The sequence below is a fragment of the Manacus vitellinus genome, unplaced genomic scaffold (assembly GCF_001715985.3).
Source record: "Manacus vitellinus isolate BGI_N305 unplaced genomic scaffold, ASM171598v3 scaffold_21_pilon, whole genome shotgun sequence".
Classification (NCBI taxonomy): Eukaryota; Metazoa; Chordata; class Aves; order Passeriformes; family Pipridae; genus Manacus; species Manacus vitellinus.
In genome coordinates this window covers 3,910,521-3,935,593 of record NW_021939546.1, presented here as the reverse complement: position 1 = coordinate 3,935,593, position 25,073 = coordinate 3,910,521, and the positions used below count along the sequence as shown (strand labels likewise).

Below are 25,073 nucleotides of genomic sequence, written 5' to 3'. Positions count from 1 at the left end.
TGCCCCTCAGGTGAGACCCCACCTGCAGAGCTGCCTCCAGCCCTGAGGAACAATAGCAGAAGGATGTGGAGCTGCTGGAGCAAGTCCAGAGGCCACGGAGATGCTCCAGGGCTGGAGCCCCTCTGCTCTGGAGACAGGCTGGGAGAGCTGGGGGTGTTCACCTGGGAAAGGCTCCAGGGAGACCTTAGAGCCCCTTCCACTGCCTAAAGGGGCTCCAAGAGAGCGGGAGAGAGACTTTGGACAAGGGCCTGGAGGGACAAGACAAGGGGGAATGGCTTCCCACTGCCAGAGGGCAGGGTTAGGTTTAGGGTAGGGAATTGTTGAAGTTTGAGATTCTATAAGTATTTTTAAAAAGGAAAGTATTTGCAAAACTGGCTTATATTTCCATGCAACCATGACCACTCACCTCTGAGGAAGGCAGGAAGCCATAAGTGCTTCGTGCAGATAATGGCAACCCAAAATTTAGTAGCCTCACATTCCAGCTGTCACTCAGATCACCAGTGGTTCCAGCAAACCCCCTAAAAAACCCCAAATAAACCCTCCTGAAACAAACAAAACAAAAAAGGGAAAAAGAAAAAAAAAAAAAAACCACAACACAAAAAAACCCAAACCAAAACCACCCAACTGTCTGGAAGGAATAAAACCTCTACAGACACTCCAGGTTTTGCTCTTCAAGTCAGAACAGAGCCCATGTTGTGATCAAAGTGAGCCCATTGCTGGATTTGGGAGGTAAAACCTCTGTACTTACTGAACACGGTTCAGCAAACTTGGGTCTCCTTCCCCCCCCTTTCCAGGCAGTGTTCCAAACTTGGATCCCGCAGCTCAAGGCGAGTGCCAGGAGCTGCTTTGTGTGTCCTTCCGCCCCAAAACTTAGGATTCACAGAGGGCCAAGCACAGGCTGTAATGAAAATGCAGGATTTTATTTAAAAAATGACCAAGAAAATGCCCTTGCAGGACTCAGCAGCATGAGCTTGTCCCTCCCCTCCAAACCTGCTCCGAGACGCAGCCACAGCAGAGCTGTCTCGGAGAGAGAAGCCTGGATTGCACAGGTGGAGCAGTTTCAGAATCAAACAGCATATTTTGGTCTTTATTCTAACAAATGATACAACCAAAACTGACTATTAGTGAAGAGAAGATAAAAACAGGGACCAGACGACAGTAAAACGCAAGAGAAGTGACTTGTTTCCATGGGAGTTACAAACTGTCAGGAAAATAAAGAGTGAAACTGCAGCATTACAGGAATTGGTTAATCCGGATTAAATAACGCAGTTCTCCTGGCGGGAATTACAACTCAGGAAGAGACATGAAAAGAACAGAGGGTGGGTGGGAATATCAACATAACATGGTGGGATTCCAGCACAAACACGCCCGGAGGTTTGTGTAACAATGGAATCGCAGGGAGGTGAGTGCAGTGGCTGGACAGCAGCTCCTGGAGGGGAAACCCAACGCCTTCCCTGTGCCACAGGCGAGAGCAGGAGGTTGGAAGACCAGTGGAACAGCTGGGTTCAGAAACAACCCATGGGATTCTCCCGCAACCATTTCTGAATTTGGTTTAGCAAAATTTGTGGTTGTCTTTTAGCAGCCAAGAAAACCTCAGGAAAGCTGTGGTGGGATGGGAGCACAGCCCTGGGCAGGCTCCAGGCAGTTTTTCCTCCCCACCTGCCCCTGCAGTGTCCAAGTGCAGCAGGACACGGCCATTCCCACCCAGCCCATGCCTGCTCCCTTTTCCATCCCACCTGGACACCCCCAGCTGGCAGGTCCAGAGGAGCGTTCCTGGTCCCCCAGCCGTTCCCAAGCCATGGAGTCTCTGCAGGGACGTCCCTCCTGCCCCTGGGATGAGCTTGAGCTGCCACACACAGACAAGACTCTGTACAAAGATGGTGGATCTGTACTCCACAGAGCACAGCACTGGTCCCAGGGACCAAACCTTCCCAACGCCTGGCCTGGCCTCGAGGAAAAGGGGAAAAGCCAAGCTGAAGCTCTGCTGGATCAATCCTGCCAGAAAAATGAATTTCCCAGAGACACAGGACCAGGAGATGGGAAGGGGGAGGGACCCCGTGCCCACCCCTGGCTGGGGCTAAGGTTCCCTCCAGATGGGGAACACCTCCCCAGGCACTGCTGGAGCTCCTGGGAGACATTCCCAGCCCACAAACACACCAAGTGTCCGTGCAATATAATCCTGGTGAGAAAAAACAGCTTCAGGGAAGAAAACATGGATATCAGGGTGGACAATCCCTAGGGAACCACAGCAGCACAGCCACAGCCTGTCCCCAGGAGGGGCTCAGCCCAATGTCCCTCTCACTGAGGATTCCTGCAATGTATCCATTGGGAAACTGTGCCCTAAGTGTGAGAACTCATCCCTAGGAATGTTTCAGACAGCAAACACATCCCAAGGGCCAGGGGAAAATGTACCAAGAGCAGCTCTGCGAGCCCCCAGAACTGGAGCTGGGGGGCCAATCCCATGGGAGTCCTGTCCCTCAGCTCCACAGGCAGGGAGGGGAGGGAGGAGGAGCAGCCAGGTGTGTTCACTGGAATAATACAGAACAAGGGCAGTCACCCAAAGCTGTTCCCACAATCCAACTCAGAACAAGCCTCAAGAGCAACTCACTGCAAAACCTTCCTGCAAACCCTACAGGTGTCTGGGGGAGCAGCTGTGTCCTCAGGGGGTTCAATCCCCCAAACCTGCAGTCAGAGGCCACGGGAAGCATAGGAAACACTTCCAGGACCCACTGCTGGCTTTGAGTAGAGACCTCATGGCCACAGTCACCACTAGGGAATGTTCCAGAGGCAGATGGAGCCACAGGACCCTCAGTCCCACATGAGGCCACATGAACCCCTTTTTCTGTTCTTCTCCCAGCCCAACCCCCATCCCTGGCAGTGGCTGCAGTGCCCAAGACCCACAGCCCCAGTGATGCTCCTTCCATGTAGCCATGGAAGAATTTGGGATAACTAGAAATGCAAAGTAACACAAACCTGTGGATCCCTCCCTGTAATGCTGAGGAAAGGGATTTCTGACATTCACCTTCAGGGAAACCTCCTGCCTTGTGCTGGAATTCCCAGGAAACTGGATACTCCTGTGTGGCACCTGCTTCAGCTCCTGGCACAGGTCCGGCAGCTCCACAAAATGTTCCGTCCTGAACGGGCACTGGGAATGGCCAGGGCAGCCAGGCCCCACCAACACCCATCCCAGGATCCTGGCTGGCCCCGAGGAGCAGCAGGAGGTGGATGCCAGATCATCCCAGAGGTGTGAAACACTTCAGGAATTTGTCATTACTTGGGAGATCAAGTTCCGTTATTCCCAGTGGATGTTGCACACCTGCCCCAACACAGTACTGCAGGAGCCATGCCCCTTTGCTTGTTTCCCTACAGTTCTATTTGGGATTTGATTTGAATTAACAACTCCAGTGTATCGATCCCAGGCTGCAAAGCTGCACTTCTCCCCTGCCCCAGTGCTCCCTGTTCCCTGCAGGTTTATAGCACAGCTGGGAGAGGATCAACCCCACCCTCCCGCTCCAGTGCACATGGATTTTGCAGACAATGATTCCCTGGGACTCCTCCTTGTTCTCCCCCAGAGCAGCCTCTTTGGGATGGATCAGATTCCAGCAGTTTGGAATCACAGGTGTACCTGACACCTTGCCTTGTGCTGAGCCCGTCCCTTGATCCCTCGTGGGCAGCACAGCTGTTCCCTCCACTAAGCATCGATGATCCTCTTCATTATAAACTTTGATCCTTAACTCTATGGAATTCCAGAAAAAGTTTTGCCTACAGTGCACAAAGAATATAATTTGGAAAATATTTACATTTTTGTACAATGACACCACAGCACTTGAATCTAAGTTTCTTCATACAAACAAATAGCACCATCAGCCTTTTGCACAAATCCTGCCCAACAAACCCCAAGAAGCTGGATTATTGTCAGATGAGGAGACTGGAACCACTGGGAATGGGAATAAGCTTGAGGAGCTGGAGTACTGAAACACCCATGATGAGGGTTGGACAAGATGAGCTTTAAGATCCCTCCCAACCCAAACCAGTCTGGGAATCTCTGTGATTAAAACATGAAGAGGCAGAAAATTAATGTGGAAATGCCCCAAACCAAAGCTCTCCATGAGCACCACAATAACCCCACTGCAGGGAACCTCCTCCTGCAGGAAGGTTTAATGCCTGAGCTTGTCCTGGTGCCTCTGTGCATCCCAGGTTTCCAGGGGCTGCTGAGAGCACACCCAAGCTGACCTGGTGGTGCTCGGCCATTCTGGGGCAACTCTCCCAAGTGAAGGGTAAAATAAGGATTAAAAGGTGCCATTCCTGGCCAGCCAAGTCCAGAGTGCTCCCACACCCTCAGGGACCCCCCCGCCAGAAAGCACAGCAGTGAGAGAAGGGATAGCTGGGAGCAGGAACGAAGGGATCAGACAGGGATAGCACCAGGCTGGGCCTCCCTCCCTGTAGGGCACAGCTGGCTCTGCCCTGGATTGCAGGAAATCCAAGTGTCCAGTGGTGCCCTTTGGTTCATTCATCTACAGCCAAGGCATTCCTTGAGGATACCTCCTGCAACATTCCATGGCTGAGCTGTGCAGCTCAGGGAGCAGGGCTGGGAAGGGCTCCCGGGATGGACAGGTGGGTCAGGGCTCACATCCAGCCACGGCCCAGCTCCGGTGCTGACGGTCCAGCAGGGCCTTGCGTGTCACCAACAGCATAAAAAATTTAAAAAGGAGTGCAGGTCCTCCTGCCAGGGCTGGAGCTGCCTCTGTCAGGGCTGGCTGTGCCACAGGGAACAGCAGCAGGACACTGCTGGAATCGGGAGTGGAGGAGATGCCCACTGTAGTGCCAGTACATCAGCCATTGATGCCTGTTCCCTTTTCTCCGGGGTTATGGAGTTTATCCCTTCCTGTGTGCCCCACGTTTCTATCCCTAGTGTGGGTGCATCCATTCCCTTTCCCTGGGGACGCCGGTGTGGATATTCACCAGGAGCCTTCCAGTTTACTAGAGGTCTGGGAAGCGGCTGGGGTCCTCCTTGTAGTCATCGGGAATCGTGAAGATGGAGTCGTCAAACTCGTCGTAACGGAACTCCTGGAACGTTACAGTGGCTGTGATGGTAGGAAACACAGGGATATCTGGAGAGGGAGGAAAAGAGGACAATGAAGGGCAAAGAAATGCCAATAGTGATACCAACCCCCATCCCTGGCAGTGTCCAAGGCCACGTTGGGTGAGGCTTGGAGCTACCTGGCCTAGTGGAAGGTGTCCCTGCCCATGACAGGGGGTAGAGTGGGATAAGCTTGGAGGTCCCTCCCAACCCAAACCAGTGTGGGATTCCATGACCACCCTGTCCTGGTAGAACACAGCCTGTCCTGGACTGTCAGGCTCACACACCTCACTGCAATGCCAGACATCCTTAGGATGTCTATCCCTTAGGAAAGGTGCTATTCCTTGTGGGTAGCCTGTGCTGTGATCATTTATCCCGTTAAGTTGACTTATCCATTTCCATCTGTTACAAATGCAATAGCTTTCTATGTATTTGTAAATGGGACACATTACCAGTAATCCTTGAGGAAAAGGAAATGCAAGATTTCTACAAAATATTTCACTCCTGACTGAGATCATCTTCTAATGTAAGAATAATCCAGCATATTCCACTGCTCTTGGAGTAAGGCTCCAACATTTATGTTCTCCTGAAACTACAGCAACACTGTAGGCGAGAGTTCTTTCCCAAAACTCAGACCTTTCATATTGCAGGAATAAGTGCACATGTTTAGATCTGGAGAGGATATAAGGGAAAATTTCTTCCTGGAAAGGGCTGTCCAGCACTGGCTTCAGGCTGTGCCAGGGGAGGTTCAGTTTGGACATCAGGAGGAATTTCCTGATGGCAAGGGTGGTCAGGCATTGGAAGGGGCTGCCCAGGGAGGTGTTGGGAGTCCCCATACCTGGAGGGATTTAAAAGCCATGTGGATGTGCACTTGGGGACGTGGGTCAGTGGTGGCCTTGGAAGTGCTGGGGAATGGCTGGACTCAATCTTTTCCAACCCAAATGGTTCTGTGATTTTTGTATACACAAAGCCACAGGAGTTGCTATGTCCTTACCTAATTTGACAGGAAAGCCTGGTGGAAGCTTCATTTGAACAAATTCTCTAAGTTTGTTAAAGTGCTTGAAGGGTGCAATTACTTCTAAGACATTCAACAATCTGCAAAGGAAAGCAAAGCTCGTTACAAATCCTTGTTCCACAGGTTGTCCTTCTAGAACAGGAGAAACATGACCCAAGGGGCAAGCGAAGAAAAGAGGAGATGAACAGTGACAGCATCCTTCTCCATCCATCTCCTCAGAGCTTGTGTCCCCCTCACATCCAGTTCTCAGTGATCCATAACGACCACAGGCAACAAAACAACATCAGGATATTCATTTCTTATCCTCATTTTCCACAGGAGACTAAAGGATGTGGTACCATCCCCCTTCTCCATGGACAGAAGGAACTGACATGGGTTTGCATTGGTTTCCAGGACACAATTTTGTGCTAAAACTTGTTATGTGTAAAAACATTTCAGAATTCTGTAGAATCAGGTGCATCAGGGAGCAAAGCTCTGCTTTTATTAAGTCAGATAAGAGCCTCACTCCTCCAACATCAGCCACACCAGCTCCCAGATTCCCGATTTTAAGGGTTTTCTTGCTTCACTGCCTGACTTCACCCCTAGGTTTTACACTGACAGCTCCCACCCTGAGGATATGGAGGATTCTGCAGCTCATAAACACAGTAAAACATTCCCTACACACAAATAACATCCATGGGCAGTAACTTGGACTCACGATTCAATTCCTAAGGGGAATTCCTGGCTCATGGCTATCGTGGCTTTGAAGGTTTTCTTGCTCTCCTTGCAGACCAGCTCCCTGCCCAGATGAGGAGCTCTGTGAGGGAGAGGGGAGAGGCAAAGTGAGTGTTTCCCAGGGAAACTCTGGTTTTAAAGGAAGGAAACCAGACTTGAGTCTGAAAACATCAGTAAAGAATCCCTACTTTCAAAGTATTTGCTTTATTGGAAAAACTGTGCACAGTAAACGTGAAAAAAAATCTTAATTTAGATTGGTCTGAGTTCTGCTAAACCAGGAGACAAGACAAAAACAGGGAAAATACTTGGAGAAAATCTTCAAACAATTCCTCATAACCACTGTATTAGTAAGCACTACAGGAAGTGTTAATTAACAACTCCCCAGAATATGTCCAGCTGATTTCAGCTGTTAATTAAAATAGTCTGTATGTGAACAGTGTATCAAGTTAAACTAGAAAAAGCTTCATTTTTTTCAGTTCCTCAGCTATCCCTGGAAGGCAACACTGGAAAGCCCAGGTAAGCAAATTCTGTTACAGGAAAGGAACAGGCAGGTAACAAATAATGTAAAGTTTCTTTTTCTTCTACTTTTATTTTTGCTGGAAACTTGGATTTCCTATTGAACTCCCACCAGTGAATCAGATTAAATAAAGCAAAACCTTATATACATTCATATTTCTGTCCTACTTATTCAGCTTGAATAGACAAACTATTTACTTTGAATATTCATTCTCTCTCAAATACATTAAAAATTAAATAGGTTAAAAGAACCCAGACAGATCCATGTGCCCTTTTAATAACCTTGTGCTGTAATATTTTCATATCCCCTGGTAACTATAGGATTGTCTAATACCTTTGGAGAAAGGACTTTTGTCACTTCTGTGACATACTTAACTCCTTTTTCGGCCCTTCCTGCTGCCAAGCAGGTATTTCTAGAAAATAAACTCAACTGCTTGAATCTCTTACAAATGAAGCTCCTGGAAATTCATTTAAGTTACAGCTGTTCCCTCCTTAGTTACACACCTAGAGAAGGACATCTTGAAAAGATTCAGCCAGCACAAGAAGATCCCTCTGTCCCTGCATTCCAGAAGTTGGCATTTCTTTACACTGCCACTGGAGTCTCATTGCATCATACACTTTTATTTTAAACATAGTGAATGGGATTGCTTATTACTATCATCAGATAAATTAATTACAGGAATGAATTTGTCAGAAAACCTTCCTTAAAAATAAAAAAAGCTACTTTAAATGTAGATATTTTAAAAATGTTTCCATTTCAAGCCAAGGGAGTCAGGCAGATGCTCATCCAGTATTTTATCACTATAATTTTCTCTCAGCCTGGAGAAGAGAAGGCTCCAGGAGACCTTAAAGCCCCCTCCAGTGCCTAAAGGGGCTCCAGGAGAGCTGGAGAGAGACTGTGGACAAGGGCCTGGAGGGACAGGACAAGGGGGAATGGCTTCCCACTGCCAGAGGGCAGGGTTAGATGGGATATTGGGAAGAAATTGTTCCCTGTGAGGGGGGAGAGGCCCTGGCACAAGTTGCCCAGAGGAGCTGTGGCTGCCCCATCCCCGGAAGTGTCCAAGGCCAGGTTGGACAGGGCTTGGAGAAACCTGGGATAGTGGAAGAGGTCCCTGCCCATGGTAGGGGGTGGGATGAGATAACCTTTAAGGTCCCTTCTAACCCAAACCATTCCAGGCTTCTGGAATTCTAGTTAGGTGCACTAATACTGTTCACACGCACAGGTATCACCTTCCCAGCCCACTGAGGAACATCAAACACCTGAGACACCAAACCCAACCTTCTTCTGTCCCCCAGAAAAACATAAATAAGAAACATCCACCAAGTAGAGAACACAAAAAAAAAAAGAAATCAACCAAACCCCTCACACTCCCAACCCAACCACATAAAGGTGTCCACGAGGCAGCAGCACTTACTTCCCACTCTCAGCAGAGATGTACTCCTCCCACGTGATGGTGTTAGGGGACGGCGGGGTCAGGGACTGCCGGCGCACGGGCTGTGCAGGGAAACACATCTCCTTATCCATCCTCACATTCCCTTACATTTGCCATTCAAATCCTACAACTGTCCTTCAGCTTTAGAGAACAGTAACAGTCTTCCCTGGGCTTTTCTATCTCCTGCTCTCAGTCTCCTCTGAGGTATTTGGCCTCCAAGTGCATTTTCTATAGAATTGGGCTGTTTTCCTCCATCAGTAATCAGTTAATTCAAGTGTCTGAGTGCCAAGTCACAAGCACCAGCTAACACAGAAATCAATTAATCACTTTAAATGCTCTATGTGTGTTCCCAGCTGACGTCTGGCTCCTTCTGAAGAGCTCTTGATTTCCTGTGCTAATAACAGGCTTTGCTCCATGGTAATGAAACTGAAGAGAAACACGACTGCCTTTCTGGTTTTCCTTTCATTCCAGACAATAAAGATTTGGTCTAAAAGAAGTCAAAGTGATTTGCCACAGCCAAACCCATCATCTCTTTTAAGAGACAAATTAAGCCTGAAATACCCAATACAACCACAGAAATCCCTCAGTGTTGCACTAATCAGGACAATTCACCACCATTATACTTGTAGGCTGTGTTTATCATTTTAAAATTAAGACAAAATAAAGACATTATATATTTTGCACAATGACTGGTGTGAAAGATTATTCTCCTATGCAAAAATTCACATACTGTGGAGGGTTTATCAACTATACCTCAAAATTTTGCTCCATTAAGTTGCCCCCTTTGCTCAGGCTCTCCATGATCGCTTTATTCCGAAGGATGTCCTCCTCACTAAGGTGTTCCCTTCTTTTCCTTGATTCCAATACAAGTCCATTCACCAGGTAGAAATCTGCCAAAAAGTTTCCTACTCTTTCCTGCATGAAAGGAATAAGATAAAATATTATACTTATATTATACATTTAAATTCTTGTGTATCCAAATAATTGCAATAAGGGGAACTGGGGATTGAAATGGAATTCACCCAACCACCCACATGAGCTGTCAGGGGGCAATCCCAGAACTCCACCTGGAACAGGTACTTCTATGAATGGAAACTTAAGAATTTAGGAGTGTGCAAGGGAAATCTGGCTGAATTCCCCTCCCACAGCACTCCCATCCCTGCATTTCTCCAATAGGACCACACGCTGGAATCAGCCTGCAGAGACCACAGAATCCTATAATAAAGTAATTTTTAGTACAGTCTGTTCTCCCCCTGCCCAACAGCTACAGTTTGTCATCTTTCCTCCTATTTTTTCCTTATGAAGGCAACCCAGCAGAGAGATTCCACATGGTCCAACCAATTGCCACATGGTGACAATTGTGGGGATACGAGGACAGACATTTTACCTTCACTCTGAACACCTTGTTCTTTTGGAATCTCAGACTGGTTTGGGTTGGGAGGGACCTTAAAGATCATCCAGTTCCACCTCCTGCCATGGGCAGAGACACCTTCACTAGCCCAGGTTGCTCCAAGCCCTGTCCAACCTGGCCTTGGACACTTCCAGGGATGGGGCAGCCACAGCTTCTCTGGGCAACCTGTTCCAATGCTCTTCCCAGTGCTTTTTCATCCTCCTTCCTCCCCTGCCACAGCACCACCAGGTTCTGAACAGTTTTCCCTGTGCAGTTCTCCCTCTACACTCACAGTTTTGTCCTCCCGGAAGAGCCACCCAGTCTGGGCCCGTGTGAAGGTGATGGATTTGGTGGATAACGTTGCAGAGTAAATGTCACTGCTCATCAAAATGTCAACCTCCTCTTCTGTTTCCATTTCAGATTCCTGGGAGAAAAATCACAACATACTGAAAAGAACTTAAAAAAATAATGATCACTTCTTCTAAAAATAAACAAATAAATACAAATCCATAAGCCTTTGGAACTTTTCCCAGAACCAGCATTTTCTGAATTTTCAAACTGTTTCATAAAACCTCTGGCCAAATGGTTTCCAAATAGTTTAATCTTTAATATTAATGTGAATAAAGCATCCCAATGGGATTTATCCAGCAGATCGGCAGCCACACCCTTTCCACAGGCAATAATCCATCTGCTTAAGTAATTAGGGGATAAAGCTGTAATTAAAGACTTCACTAATTACAAGGGGTCCAGTGCATCAGACCCTCACACTGTTATCAACCAAACTGGCCATGGAGTGACTAAAAGGATGCAGAGAGAGGGAACAAGTCTCAAAACCCACCTGATGACACCTAAATTAAGCCCAGTGGAAAGATCAGAAGTAGCACATGTCATAATTTAACCATATTTTTTCAAAATATTCCCAAGCACTGGTTCTCATCACAAAACTTGATGTCCCCTTACACAGTTCAAGTTGTACCAACTGAGCAAAAAAATTCTTTGCTTTGCAGTTCTTCGGGTGGTTTTGAGGCACATTTTGTTTAATACAGCAAGTGAGACTTTCAAAAACAGTCCCACCCCCCTTCCCCAGCTTTACCTCATGGTGTATTCGCTGGTAAACTTTTTGCTCATTGTCTAAAACTACAAAAGATTCTGAGGGTGCGGCGTCACCGTTAAAAATGAAGCTCAGATCCCCTCGTTGGCACTTCATGTCGGTAAAGTCTATCAGAGTTGTGTCCAGCCTGTGAAAACACACCCACACTTTAAAAAAAAGACCCATAAACACTCAAACACACAAGTAAACTGAGTTTTCAAGCAGAAATGTGAATTTTTTAATCGCAGTCAAACATGTGAAGGGCTGAGTTTTCAGTGAATATTTCAGAGTGAAGTCTGGATGGAGAAATGATCATAAAAATTGCTATAAAGTTTTCTTCAGAAGATTGTATTGAAAACTGCCAGCATGAGGAGGTGCAGAATTTACACAGTTAGGATGTGCTGCACACTGAGAACTCCTCAGCACATTATTCCACACGTGGCAGCCTCTGATTTGAGCAACAATATTAGGACATGACCCAAATTCTGAACAGGACTAAGAAAGAGACTTTTTTTTTTTAATTTGACTTATTTTTATTGCTATTTCTATTTTTCCCCCTCACCAACACAAAGGAAATGCTTCTGCTGCCCTGGATAACTGGAAGAAGATGGAGCCAAGGACAGTTCATATCCATCATTGCTGGAACATTTATTTCTTTAACAAAGGTGGTTAAAGGACTTCAACTGAGTGACCCTTTCAGCACTAAGTGGTGAAGGCTTAAATACTCCTTCATATAATGGCCTCTGATTTCAAGAAAGAATCTGGATTTATCTATTTCCCCTCAGTTCAAGTCTCATACAGGCAGAGCACTCAAAAATGAGAAGGAAAATAATGGCCCCAGACTCAAATTTCACCTAAAAAGTCACTTTACACACCTTTACACTTTTATTAGAGCAAAACTTCCTACAGATTGAATCTTAGGAACCACATTCATGCCTCTTTGCTTGTTTTAAGCTTTGGAACCTAAAGAAAAAGTAAAAGAATTCAAACCCCCAAACTAACCCAGTTAAAGAGCTGAGCTTGGAAAGACTACTGAAAACACTGAGTTTGTGAATCTGTCACATTACACATCTAAAAAGAAAAAATACATGATTTTTTTTCAACTACAGACTGGAGCAGCAACATTTCTCTGGACAAACATTTCTCTGGACAAAACACTGGAATTTAATACAATTATTTGAAACTGTGTTAAAAATATCCAACCCCTGGTTTTCACTGGCATGTCTGGTAGATAAAGCCTTATCAGCTGAACTGCTTTTGCTTTGTATTTACTTTAAATTTAGAAGAGAGAAAACCAGCCACCTTGAAGTTCCCAGCACATGCACAGCCACACTGTGTGTCACAGACACGTGCAGACTCCTCAGGGAATTCTCTGGACTCACTGGAATCCAGGCTTTTCCCTGACATGCAGATATTTGGGTGCAAACCCAGCACTCACCTGATATTTATACCTTGTTTGTGTATTTTACATGCATCAGAAGGCAGAATTCGGGAAAGTAAAGGCACTAAAGAGGGGAGAGAGAAGGAAATTAGGATCTTGAGGTCCCTCTGTAAACTATTTCTAATAAAACCAGACCATCAGTTTGACTCTGGGTATATTTTAATGCAATTACAGCATTATTCATCATCATCTCAATCAAATACAACAGACTAATACCAGGGTTATTTCTATTTGGTAACTGTAAAATTGATTTGTAATTGTAAAATTGATTTGTAACTGCACCCACTGCTTTCAACATCAGGACACCATTTATATTCAGTCACTGCTAAATCATTTATACATTCTCCTAACTTGTCTTCAAGCTGCTTACAATTTTAATTCTGTGATTTGACAGTTTATATATTTTACCAACTCAAAGCCTGGTTACAATTAAAGCAGAACAGCCACAAACAGAAAATATAATCCAAAGCACTAAGCTTAAAACATCAACCAAATGTTAAACCATCATTGGAACTGTGAAGCCATGTGGTACCATGACATGGAGATCTACAAGGCTGCAGTTGCCCTTACTCTAAAAAGAATTTACTTTATAACAATAAAACTAAGACACAGAGCAACATTTCAACATTCTCTTCAAAACTGCAAAGAATTAAGACCATCCAAAAATGGACTTAGCTAACAGGGCCAATATTTAGGACAGAAGCACTGCCCACAGCATCTTTTGCCTTCAAGAAAGGAAATATATTAAAGTAAATAAATACTATAAAGAGAAGCACAGTGGGACTCCTGGAGCAGAGCACTCCTGGAAGTTGGCTTTATTTTGACTAAGCCTATACTGAAGTATATAAAAATCATGGAATTCCAGACTGGTTTGGGTTGGGAGGGACCTTAAAGATCATCCAGTTCCACCTCCTGCCATGGGCAGGGACACCTCCCACTATCCCAGCTTACTCCAAGCCCCGTCCAACCTGGTCTTGGACAGTCCCAGAGATGGGGCAGCCACAGCTTCTCTGGGCAACCTGTGCCAGGGCCTCACCACCCTCACAGGAAGGATTTCTTCCTTATATATTACTATAAAGTATTATAAATTACTAACTTAAATGTCAACCAGTAGCAGAAGGTACAGAATGAATGCTGGAATGGTTTGGGTTGGAAGGAGCTTAGAGCTCATCCAGTTCCAACACCCTGCTATGGGCAGAATCACTCCAAGTATTTTGACAGGATTCAGACATGTTGATCATTGTTATTGCATTTTTACTCACTTATTTACATTCTTCTTCTTCAGGTAAGAGGAGGTGGAAATGGAGGCACCACTGGAGGCGACACAAGCACAGTAGAGCAGTTCTGAGGTGGAACCAAAAGCACCTCCCAAAGAGCTGCACTGAACTCATAGTCACCACTCAGAACAGGTTGAAATTGGGGAAATTAAGTGCCCCGAGTCCAGTTGCTCAACTAAATTGTTCAAATTGTTCAGTGACAGCAATGGGCCACATAGAGCCCTTTTAATATTTTACTCTTCTAATCATCAGGTTTTTGAAGCAAACAGCTTGTTCCCCCCTTTTTGTGCAACTGGATTAAAATAGAATTTAGCTCAGAAAACGAATACGCAAAAATAATTCTAGGAAAAGCTGTCTGTCCTTTCTTTATGACTCAGATCTTGAGAACTGAACTGTGATCTTCCCAACACACAAAGCAGGAGAGAAGTGAAGCTTTAGAGCACGAGTGTGCTGAAGGCTGATTCCATTATCTCCCTGTGGAAGGAATATGCAAGCCACTCACCCCAACTTTGAAAATCCCAGTGAAGCTCTAGATAGAAGTCACCTAGCTGAGAAGAAAAGAAGAATATATTACCAAGCTTTTAATGCTTAATAACCATAACATTTCCTGAAAGACAGGCAGAAGTCTGTCTTTCAAACAAGAACACTTTCTCCAATATTGTATTGAATTTATACTGGACTTAAACATTCCTGAAGCTTTAACCGCAGTAGAATCAATGCTAATAAAATCATGTATTTAATTTGACTCTCATTTTTAATTACTTTTAGAAAATTAAAGTTCACACAGCTATTAAGATGTGGATTGCAGAAGATTTATTGTAAATGTGTGTTTAAAAAACCAAATCTTTGGAGTTTTATGTTTGCTTTGATTGATCACATGCAACTGCATGGAATTATAATTAATTATATAATAATTAATGAGTCAGGTTTCAGCTCAGAGTATTGCAGACACAAATTTCAATTGGCCTTCTGGAAATGTGCTGAAGTCATCAGGTAAAACTTCCTCTGCCTCCACCAACACGTGTCAGGTAACTCCACCATGAGGGTGTCCAGGGTGGATCACCTCGATTTCCAGAGGGATAATTTAATTAACTTTAGATAAATAGCTGATTTGCCACAAATTGCTTTCCCTAAACTGAGGATTATTTCACTATGTCCAAGAGGAATACATTGTGCACGGAGATGGAGAATTAAACCAAAAATCTCTTTCATTACTAAGCAAGAAAAGCAAGTGTCATTTGTGACTGGTGACTCAACAAACCAGTAAATTATTCATCAAAACAAAAGATTTAAGAAAGCCTTAAAAGTGTAATAAAATAAATACAGATTCTTTACATTTTAGATTGCAAAGATGACAAGCAGGACTGTCTTACATAAACCTTTTATTTGAATTTCTAGAAGTGGAGAAGGAAATATTGTCTTAAAATAAACATAATTCTGTGACCCCTCAAAATGGATCCTGTCAGCCAAGATTGCTCTTCAGAGCAGAAGAGATTTGTAAAAACATGTAAAACTTTATTACAGTTTACCAGATTGTCTATTCTTTGAAAATCAGTCACTACTTTCCATCACATCAGTTTTGACAGCACAACTTACCTCTTTCAGGGCTTTTAATAATCGAGGTCGCTTTTCTTCAACACTTTCCCTGGACTGCTGCTTGAGCTTCCTCAGGAGTGCTGAAACTGAACAGGAATTAGCTCCAAGGTCAATCTATTTGTTTGGTAATCTATCTGTTTTTTAATTACAGGTGTTTTACTTAACATCTTAAAAAAAAACAACAACAATGCAATTTAATATTTCATCAGCCTGTGCAGAAATTAATTTTGAGTTACAGTAATTAAACATCAGTCTGCTCTGATCACAGTAGGAAGAAAGGCCCAATAATTTTATTAACTTACTGTTTATAAAATTATTTTTTATTAAATAAAGCATATAGTCAAGAGGGTTTTTTTACACAGGTATTAGTAAATATGTGGGTGCAAATGTATGTTATTGAACATGAGTCTACAGACTGTGTAACATCTACTCCCTCTGAGAAAATCAGTAGTGAGGAGCTGACATGAGAATATTGTTGGTATATTATAAATCAGGGCATTAATACATTAATAATAAATTTACAAATATAATACATAGTGAGTTTTCTGCTATAGGAATGTACCACTACACATGGCAATACCCAATATTCTTGACATCCACTAGTGAGTGGCAGTAGAATGATTTACCCTTTACTACTCCACATCTGAGGGGAATAAATAATATTTGGATAATATATTAAAATATATAAATAAAATACTTAAATATACAAACAAAAAATAACATTTCCCCACTGGCCTGTTGAGATGCAAACTAAAAGCCATATCCCAATGCCAACTGATGTATCAAACATCCCTGTGACCACAGGGAGCAGCTCCAATTAGATGATCCCACGCAGCTAAAATCCATCCTGCCCATGTCACTCCCATTCCAAACACAGAAGGCTCATGAAGAGCTTTCACAATCATTAAATGCTGAGCAGGGGGAAGATTTTGCTTATGTAACCTAATGCAATTTCTTATCAAGGAAATGGACCTGCCTGATCACATTGAGATACAAAAAAGTTCAGCTGAAGAGAAACTGTTGAGAGAACTAAAAGAGGGGGATGATAAAATAACAGAGCTTGAAGAGCTTTGTTTTCCTGTTCTGAATGAGGCCTCGATTTTGGATTAATTGGGCAAATTTGGGTTAATGAAGAGGTGCTTACTCATCTGTCTGTCTCCATAGCTGATGGCTTCGGCCAGAGGGCTCCATCCCTGAGCGTTTTTCACCTTTACTGGAGCATTATGGGCTAAAAGCAGGTGGGCACATTCTGGAACAAAATATTCATGTTATTAACAGTAAACAGCCAGGATGCAGCAGTGTCAGTCATAATAAAGGAAATTATAATAAAGCCAAAGCTGTAGATATTAATATCAGATAATTAACAGATTATCAAAATACATATCTGGATTCTGACTCACGTTAACAAACAAACCCATTTATGTAAGTACTTACAGCACTTCCCTGTTCAATATTAGCACTAAAAATAATTGGTGATCAACCACCAATTACATAACACTGAAGACATGGCCCTTCTGCTTCTTAGAATTTGCTTTTTATAAAGCTGCATTTCTGCATGTTCTGTAAATGCACAACTATATAGGAAATATGTTTAAGATATTACATCAACTCTCTCTGCTTCACACCCAAACTCCTGTACAAACAAACAGCTCATGGCCTTCCCCTCTCTCTTCATCCCCCTCTGCCCAAGGGTCCAACTGATGATGGGGACACAGATTTTGGGCTGTAACATCCTGGAATTTAAACATGGAATTTAAGGAGGGCAAACAGGCACCTCTGACCCAGGAAAGCCTGTACACCACAGCTCCACTTGCATTCTTTCTCCATGGGTAAAAGGTGACGGGTGATGAAAAAGAGTCCTTAAAATCAAGGGGAGAAGGAAGTCCTCAGTGTTTCCATGTGATCCTTGGAAATGGTTCTTCAGTTTCCAACCACAGAAAGTTTCCTGATCACATATCACTAAAACCATCTGACCCATCTGCAGGGGATGGAGCAGGACGCAGCTGGAGCTGAGGCTCAGGGAATGTCTCATCACGAAGGATGGGCCTGAGAGAGGGACTTGCTGGGTTATTTTCCTACCACAGGTGTTACAGGAAACTGCACTAGTCATTCCAGATGCAACACCCCTGAGTCACTGCAAGCACAGGGACTGGGGAGGAAGAGATACTTCCCTGGTGAATAAACTATCTCCTGTGGTACATAAACAAAAGCCCTGACTAACTCAGCAAACACACTGAAGTATTTTTATGGTTCCTTAAATATAGTGCCTGAGACAAGAACATCACTCTGCAGTGGGCAGGCAAATAAGCCTGGAATTACCAGCCAGATTCCATTTCCACTTAAACAGGCTGGGAGAGCTGGGGGTGTACATTTGGAGAAAAAAAAGGCTCCGAGGAGACCTTAGAGCCCCTTCCAGTGCCTAAAGTGACTCCAGAAGAGCTGGAAAGGGACTTGGGACAAGGGATGAAGAGTCAGGACAAGGGGAAATGGCTTCCCACTGCCAGAGAGCAGGGTTAGATGGGATATTGGGAAGAAATGCTTCCCTGGGAGGGGGGAAGGCCCTGGCACAGGTTGCCCAGAGAAGCTGTGGCTGCCCCATGCCTGTGACTGTCCAAGGCCAGGTTGGACAGGGCTTGGAGCAACCTGGTCTAGTGGAAGGTGTCTCTGCCCATGGCAGGGGGTGGATAGAGATGATCTTTAAGGTCCCTTCCAATCCAGGCCATTCTATGATATAACTCTATCTTGCACAAATAACCTTTCTCTAGGCAAGCCGGACAAAGGTTCACCAGGAGCATCCTAAAGGATTTAGGGCTTTATACTTGACACGATTGACTAGAAAGAAGGCAAGAGGTGAACTGCAAACTGAAATCTAAACCAACCCAATCCAGCCTGGCCTTGGACAATTCCAGGGAGGGGGCAGCCACAGTTTCTCTGGGCAACCTGTGTCAGGGCCTCTCTCCTGGTTTCCTTCTATCTCTTTTTGTAGAGAGGAGCTGAGTCCACCCTCTGCTCTTGTTCTGGCATCACATGAGCCCAACTGCTACAACTCTCCCACCCCACCCCAGTCACTACCCAGCTCCTTGATTTTGGTCTGGAGAACAGCTCCGATTTCTTTTCCCACTTTTCTCTTCAAAATCCATATGGCAGCCTCTTTCCAGGAAACCTCAACTTAGAACACAAGATCACCTTCTGGAAAACGGAAAAATCTTTTTTCCTCTTGCCCCCAAATCTTCAGGATCATTGAAGAGGTAACAAAACAGACGGATTTACCTACCTTTATGTCCCAACATCACAGCAAGATGTAAAGGAGTGTTTCCTAAAATAAATCATAGAAATAAAAGATATTAGATTCAAGGTACCAGAATCCATGGCAATTCCTCCTCAGGAAACTTCAGTTTCTGGTCTAACCAAGGAAAACTCCAAAACCCATCAGAGCAGAGACATTTTTCCAAGCAACCACTTAGATTATACTTGTCAAAATAAATATATCTTGAGACACGTTTCATGGGCCAAGAGAGGTTTTTTAATGATATCTTCAAACCTACCCCAGTCAAAGAAGTCCAGTTGTGTCTTCAAGAAAGACACAAACCAAACCTCTCTGTTCCTCATGGTATGATCCCTTCCCAGACTGACAGATCTGGGTTAAAAGCTACTCAGAGATATGATACTGATTAAAAATTTAAGAGCCTATTTTATGAATTTTTCAAAGATTGAGTACACATTTTTTACTACTCCAGCACTGGATAGATTGAGAAGCAACAGCAACTTCTCTACAAAGCTGCCTTTTGGTTATTTTAATGCCTTGTTTCCAAAGAAAGTTGTGGAGATTATCAACAGACACTCAAACCTGGCCCCATTTTCTTGTTGATGCTCATGACACAGGTGGGATTTCTGTTGTTAAATATTCCTTGTGAGGCCCCCAGAGCTGTTTTTCTGGATTAATGCTGCTACCAGGCTCCTGCCATATTTTATTTATGGAGCTTAGGGATGCAAAATTCTTCAATTTAACTGTATTTTACATGTCTAAACATTTTCGTAGTGGAGTTAAGAGAACAAAATGCTGGAAACCAAATTGCTTTGGCAATTATAATGAACACACTTGGTTTAGGGTTATTTTACAGGATCATGTCAGCAGGAAGAACCTGCTCTGTGCAGAGGATGTGCTACACGTGAGAGGCAACCACACAAATGCCAGCACATGGAGCACATGGAATCTTGGATGGACAAGGAAACTCTGCCCTGCATGTCCAAGTGAGCTGCTCTCCATGTCCTGCAAATCATCTTTTGGGTCACTGGCAGCATCCAGGCAGGCCCATCCCAGCTCATTATGCTCATTAGGACTCACTAACCTCCCTGTTTCTATTAATAGCTGCTCCAACATCTGTGAGCCAATGCATCCCCTGGAATCCTGGATGCAGCCAGGCTTTGTGAGGTGCTGCAAATAACGTTCCTGAGGATCTGAGCATGAGCCACAGTGTGTGCTCAGGGAATGCAAATTACGAGAGCCAGGGGTAAACACTTTCATAACATCATGGAATCACAGAATCACTGAGGTTGGAAAAGCCCTCCAAGACCACTGAGTCCAACCTGAGCCTGATCCCCACCTTGTCACCCAGCCCAGAGCACTGAGTGCCACGTCCAGTCATTCCTTGGACACCTCCAGGGATGGGGACTCCACCACTGCCCTGGGCAGTCCCTTCCAATGCCTAACCACCTTTTCCATGAGGAAATTCCTCCAGATGTCCAACCTGAGCATCCCCTGGCACAGCTTGAGGCCATTTCCTCTTGTCCTGTCCCTTGTTCCCTGGGAGCAGAGCCCGACCCCCACCTGGCTCCACCCTCCTGTCAGGGAGTTGCAGAGAGTGAAAATGTTCCCCTTGAGCCTCCTTTTCTCCAGCCTGAGCCCCCTCAGTTGCTCCTGGTGCTCCAGACCCTTCCCCAGCTCCATTCCCTTCTCTGGACACACTCCAACCCCTCAATTTCTTCTTTCTCATGCGGGGCCAGAACTGGACACTCTCAAGGTGAGGCCTCACCAGTGCCCAGCACAGACACTTCTATTTCAAGAAGTCAGTGCTCCAGCAGTTCCTGGGATCCTGCACGGCACATCCAGGCAGGCAAACAAGGACTGTTTGCATAAAAACACACACAAAACACGGCACTTGCCCCCAAACATGCACAGCCTTTAACCTCTGGTAAGGCACCTGCAACACCCATGAGGGAGCCAGGGCAGTTTTCCAGCAGTAATTCAGCAAAAGAATTTGTCTACTCCACAATTTAAGCTCTTAAATGCATGTTATAATAGACATATAAGTAATTCAATAGGTGTATATATAGGTTTCTCCCAAGAAACTCATTGTTTTGGGAGTAAGGGCACTGGCCTTCCACTGGGCAGGAGGTTGATTTTAGGGAGCCCAACAGGCTGCACTCAATTAACACTCAAATTGTTTTAGCAGAACACGAGAGTCTCACACTGTACAAGATTTGGCTTTCCTGCACTGATCCACCACCAAAACTGGACCTGGATTATAGATAATAACTGTTCCTATGAGTTTTCTCTCTCCTCTGTCCTTTCCTTATTGCATCCTAGGATTCCTCTGGCTTATTTCTGAGCAAATCACAAGCTCGATTTCTCTCCCCCAAATAATTCCCAATTCAACTATGCAAACAAGTGACAGATGGACTCAGGCAGGAAGAAAACAATAACACAGAAATCTTAGTCAGGCCTTTGGAATGTCAAGACATCAAGAAGTTTGTTGTGGGGTTTTTTTGAACAGTTCAAGTAAAAACTTGGAGGAAGATGATGAGCCAGAGATCCCCAAAGTGTCCCAACTGTAAACAGAGCTGAGAAAGCAGCGAGATGTTAATGGGACATTTGTGTAAGATATATATGGATTAAAAAAGGATGTAATCAATGAGATGCACCTGGAAGGTGATAGAGCAGCAAAACGGGGTCAGGAAGTGCCTCAAAGTAAAGATTTTGAGCTGCTGCTGAGTTACTTAAAGAGGAACTAGAGGAGGAGCAGGGGAGAAGCAGCAGGAATACATTGAGTGGGAAAAATCCTCCCTAAGTCTGCTGCTTTCATCCCACCAGGATTTGCTGCAGGGTTTGGAATGAAAGTGGCAGGATAAACATATCTGCAGCTCTATTTGTAACAACGTCCTGAGGAAAATGTGGTGCCAGTTGTAAGGAACACTCCTGCCCTCCTGCCTGGGAGCTGGGCCCTGGGTTACTCTGGACCTCCAGCTGTGTTTCCATGCCCAGTGTTACCAAGGACATGTCTTTAATTCCCAATTCCATTATTCCTGTCATCATGCCAGTCCCAAGACTGCTCTACTTTCATGTTGCTTTTGACTTCACAGACCACAACTGAGAAAAAGCAAGGGAACGTTTCTCTCCCGATCAGAAACAGAACACAAGTGTTCCCTTTGCCACAACATCTGTGACACCACAGACGTGTAACATGGATTTCTCCAGCAGAAAGGGACCACGTTACTCTTGAAATAAGTAGGCAAAATAGAGATTAAAACTAACCATGAAGCTTAAGCTGATCTGCCAGGCTGATTTCTTTTTTAACAATATAAAATATAAAATATTCCCCAAAATAAACACATTTTAAAATGTCCTGGCAAGACATTAAATATTTAGGCATTACAGAGCAGCACGAGGATCAGATTCCCAACTCTGCCACTGCCACTTCTGTGGACAGAACAAGTTTGCAGAGGAGCAGGGAACAAGATTTTGCTCTCTCAAACCCCAGAATTAAAGCATTTAAAAAGAAAGGGGAGAAAAAGGTTTGTTTTTGTAGCCTGGGGAAATATCAAAGATTGCTCTGTCAACACCCAAAGGAACTGCTCATCATCTCCCAGAGTAAACAGGTGACAGCTTGGACACTTCAAAAAAGAATGTATTTTTTAAATGTGGGGGTTTGGACACAGAGCAACACATGAGGTCAGAAGCAGCTCTGCCAGCACTAGGAGGTAGAGAAGCTGATACTGTCCTCAGTCATACTACAAAAATCATGGAATCCTGGAATACTTTGCGTTGGAAGGGACCTCAAAGTTCATCTCATTCCACCCTGGTGCCCACAGACAAGGACACCTTCCAATAGACCAGGTTGCTCCAAGCCCCATCCAACCCGGCCTTGGACACTTCCAGAGATGGGGCAGCCACAGCTTCTCTGGGCAACTTGTGCCAGGGCTTCCCCACTCTCCCAAGGAACAATTCCTTCCCAATATCCCATCTAACCCTGCCCTCTGGCAGTGGGAAGCCATTCCCCTTGTCCTGTCCCTCCAGGCCCTTGTCTAAAGTCCCTTCTAAAGGGGACTTGCACATCTCTGGAAAGCTCCCCCGAGTTCCCCATTCCCACTCCCCATCCCCTCTTCCCCCCGCAGTGCCCGGCCCCGCAGCCCCGGCGGGTCCCGCTCACCGTGACTGTCCTTCTGGGCGATGCCCTGGGTGCGGATGAGCGCCGAGAGCCGCCGCACGTCCCCCTTGAACACGCACTCGTGCACGGGGAAGGGGCCGCGCTCGGGCCGGCGGTCGCGGCGCGGCGCGGGCGGGCGGTGCCGGTGATTGCCGGGTCCGCGGTGCCCCCCGGCCCGCCCGCCCTTCCCGCCCGTGAACGCGCCGCCGGGCGCCGCGGCCGCCTCGTCCTCGCCGGCCGCCAGCAGGTCCCCGTCCTCCTTGCTGGGCTTGTGGTCCCTGCGCAGCGAGCGGAGCTTCTCGCCGGTCATGGCCGCGGTGCCGCCCGAGCCGCCGGGCCGGTACCGCCCGGAGGCCCCGGAGCGGCCGCAGCTCGCCCGCGCCTCACGGGCCGCGGGCTCCGCGCCGCCATCTTGGGCCGCTGCTCTCGCGAGACTGCGCGGGGGGGCCGTGAGCGCGGACGGGAGTCAGGGAATGGGGCGGGAGGGGAGGGACGGACCGGGAGCAGGGAGCCACCCACAGCCGGGAACTGAGAGCCCTGTACTGACAGCCCGGGGTGGGGGAACCGCCCACAGCTCCTCACGGCACCTCCGGTCAGACTGCCGGGATGGGGGACCCGCCCCTGACGGCCCTGTGTACAGACACCCCTGTACAAACCCCTCGGGATCGGAGATCCGCTCCAGACCCCCCCTCAGTCCCTCCATGGGCCTTACGGCGCTGTCCAAACGCTCCTGGAGCTCTGTCAGCCTTGGTGCTGTGACCACTGCCCTGGGGAGCCTGTTCAGTGCCCGACCACCCTCTTGGGGAAGAACCTTTTTCTAAGATCCAACCTAAACCTGCCCTGGCACAGCTCCAGCCCTTCCCTCGAGTCCTGTCACTGGTCTCGGGGAGCAGAAATTGGATCTGCTCCTCCGGAGGAAACTGCAGATCCCTAGAGTCTTGCCCAGTCTCCTCCAGGCTGAAACAAACCAAGTGTCCTCAGCCACTCCTCATGTGGCCCCTCCAGACCCTTCTCCATCCCTGTGTCCCTCCTTTGGACGTTCTCCAACACCTTTAGATCTTTTTTATATTGAGGTGCCCAATCGCATCCCCAGAACTCGAGGTGAGGCCACCCCAGCCCAGAGCAGAGTGGGACAATCCCCTTCCTCGGTGCTGTTTTCCAGCCTGTCATTCCTCAGTCTGTCCCTACATCCAGGGCTGCCCCATCCCAGGGGCAGAATCCAGCACTTGCCCATGTTAAACTTCATACAGCTGGAGATGTAGCCGGCATTTCTACATGGGAATAACAGCTCCTGACACTGCACTGATACATCTGCTGTCTCATGGGTACCAGGAGAGGGGATACACCGCGGCCAGGCAGCTCTCGAGGTCCCTGCTTCCTGAGGGACAGCCCTTCCCAGAGGTATGTGCCTGCCTGTGTCCATCTCCTTGGAGCAGCACTGCTGCTCCAGCACAGGATCTGGTCGTCAGGAACTGCTCCCACCCATCTCAGAGGGGAAGAAGCACCATTTCTGGTGCTGTACATCATGAGGGAAGGGCCGAGGTCCTCAGTCCACTGCCAAAATCTACTGTGATGACTCCTCCGGATTCCTCTGGGATGTGTAAAGTGCCAGGGTGAATCTCCTGATCCATGTTGGTCTGACGCAACGGAGAGATGACCCCGTGTATCTATGCACTGCATTTACACAGAGGTGTAAACAAACCACACACAAATGAGCCAAATCCCAGAAAGAACACGAGCTCGGGGATATTTCCTGTGTCATGGAGGGCTCTCCTTCCATGAATCCCCTTGTGAGAAAAGGAAAAGCAATAGGCCACCAGTGCTCCTCTGAACAAAACATCACCCAGACCCTTCACTACTCACCCACTTCCCTCATTTTGGTGCCTATTTCCTTCCCTGAGGGACAGGGGAATAGAAGGAAAAGCTCCAGTGTGATACATGACTGTGAAACAAGTTCCCTGGGGAACGACAGGACCTGGACAAGTTGTCTTGCTCAAAACCATGTGCAGGAAAAGGGAAAGAGAGGACAGTCACCCTGTCCTGGTGTCAGTCCTTTGAGGTGCATTGTCAGCTTAGAAAGTACCTGTTCAGGTCAGA

General features: G+C 46.2%; 1 protein-coding gene across 3 annotated transcripts; it reads right to left on the bottom strand.

The window, feature by feature from the left end:
- Positions 1–815: 815 nt before the first annotated feature.
- On the bottom strand, positions 816–23,286 carry ANKRD13C (ankyrin repeat domain 13C). 3 transcript variants are annotated; one of them, XM_029959699.1, is made up of 14 exons: positions 22,980–23,286; positions 18,827–18,868; positions 16,697–16,801; positions 15,553–15,638; positions 14,459–14,504; positions 12,677–12,743; positions 11,242–11,386; positions 10,441–10,572; positions 9,512–9,673; positions 8,741–8,820; positions 6,793–6,891; positions 6,075–6,175; positions 4,963–5,111; positions 816–898 (listed from the first exon to the last, which is right to left on the bottom strand). In XM_029959699.1, exons 1-13 carry the CDS (start codon positions 23,284–23,286, stop codon positions 4,981–4,983), a joined length of 1,503 nt encoding a protein of 500 aa, XP_029815559.1. In that variant the 3' UTR covers positions 816–898; positions 4,963–4,980. The 3 variants fall into 3 exon arrangements, with proteins under 3 accessions (XP_029815559.1, XP_029815558.1, XP_017927809.2); XM_029959698.1 differs by lacking the exon at positions 816–898 and adding an exon at positions 1,075–3,762; XM_018072320.2 differs by lacking the exon at positions 816–898 and having other exon boundaries at positions 1,075–5,111.
- Between the last annotated feature and the right edge of the window lie 1,787 nt (positions 23,287–25,073).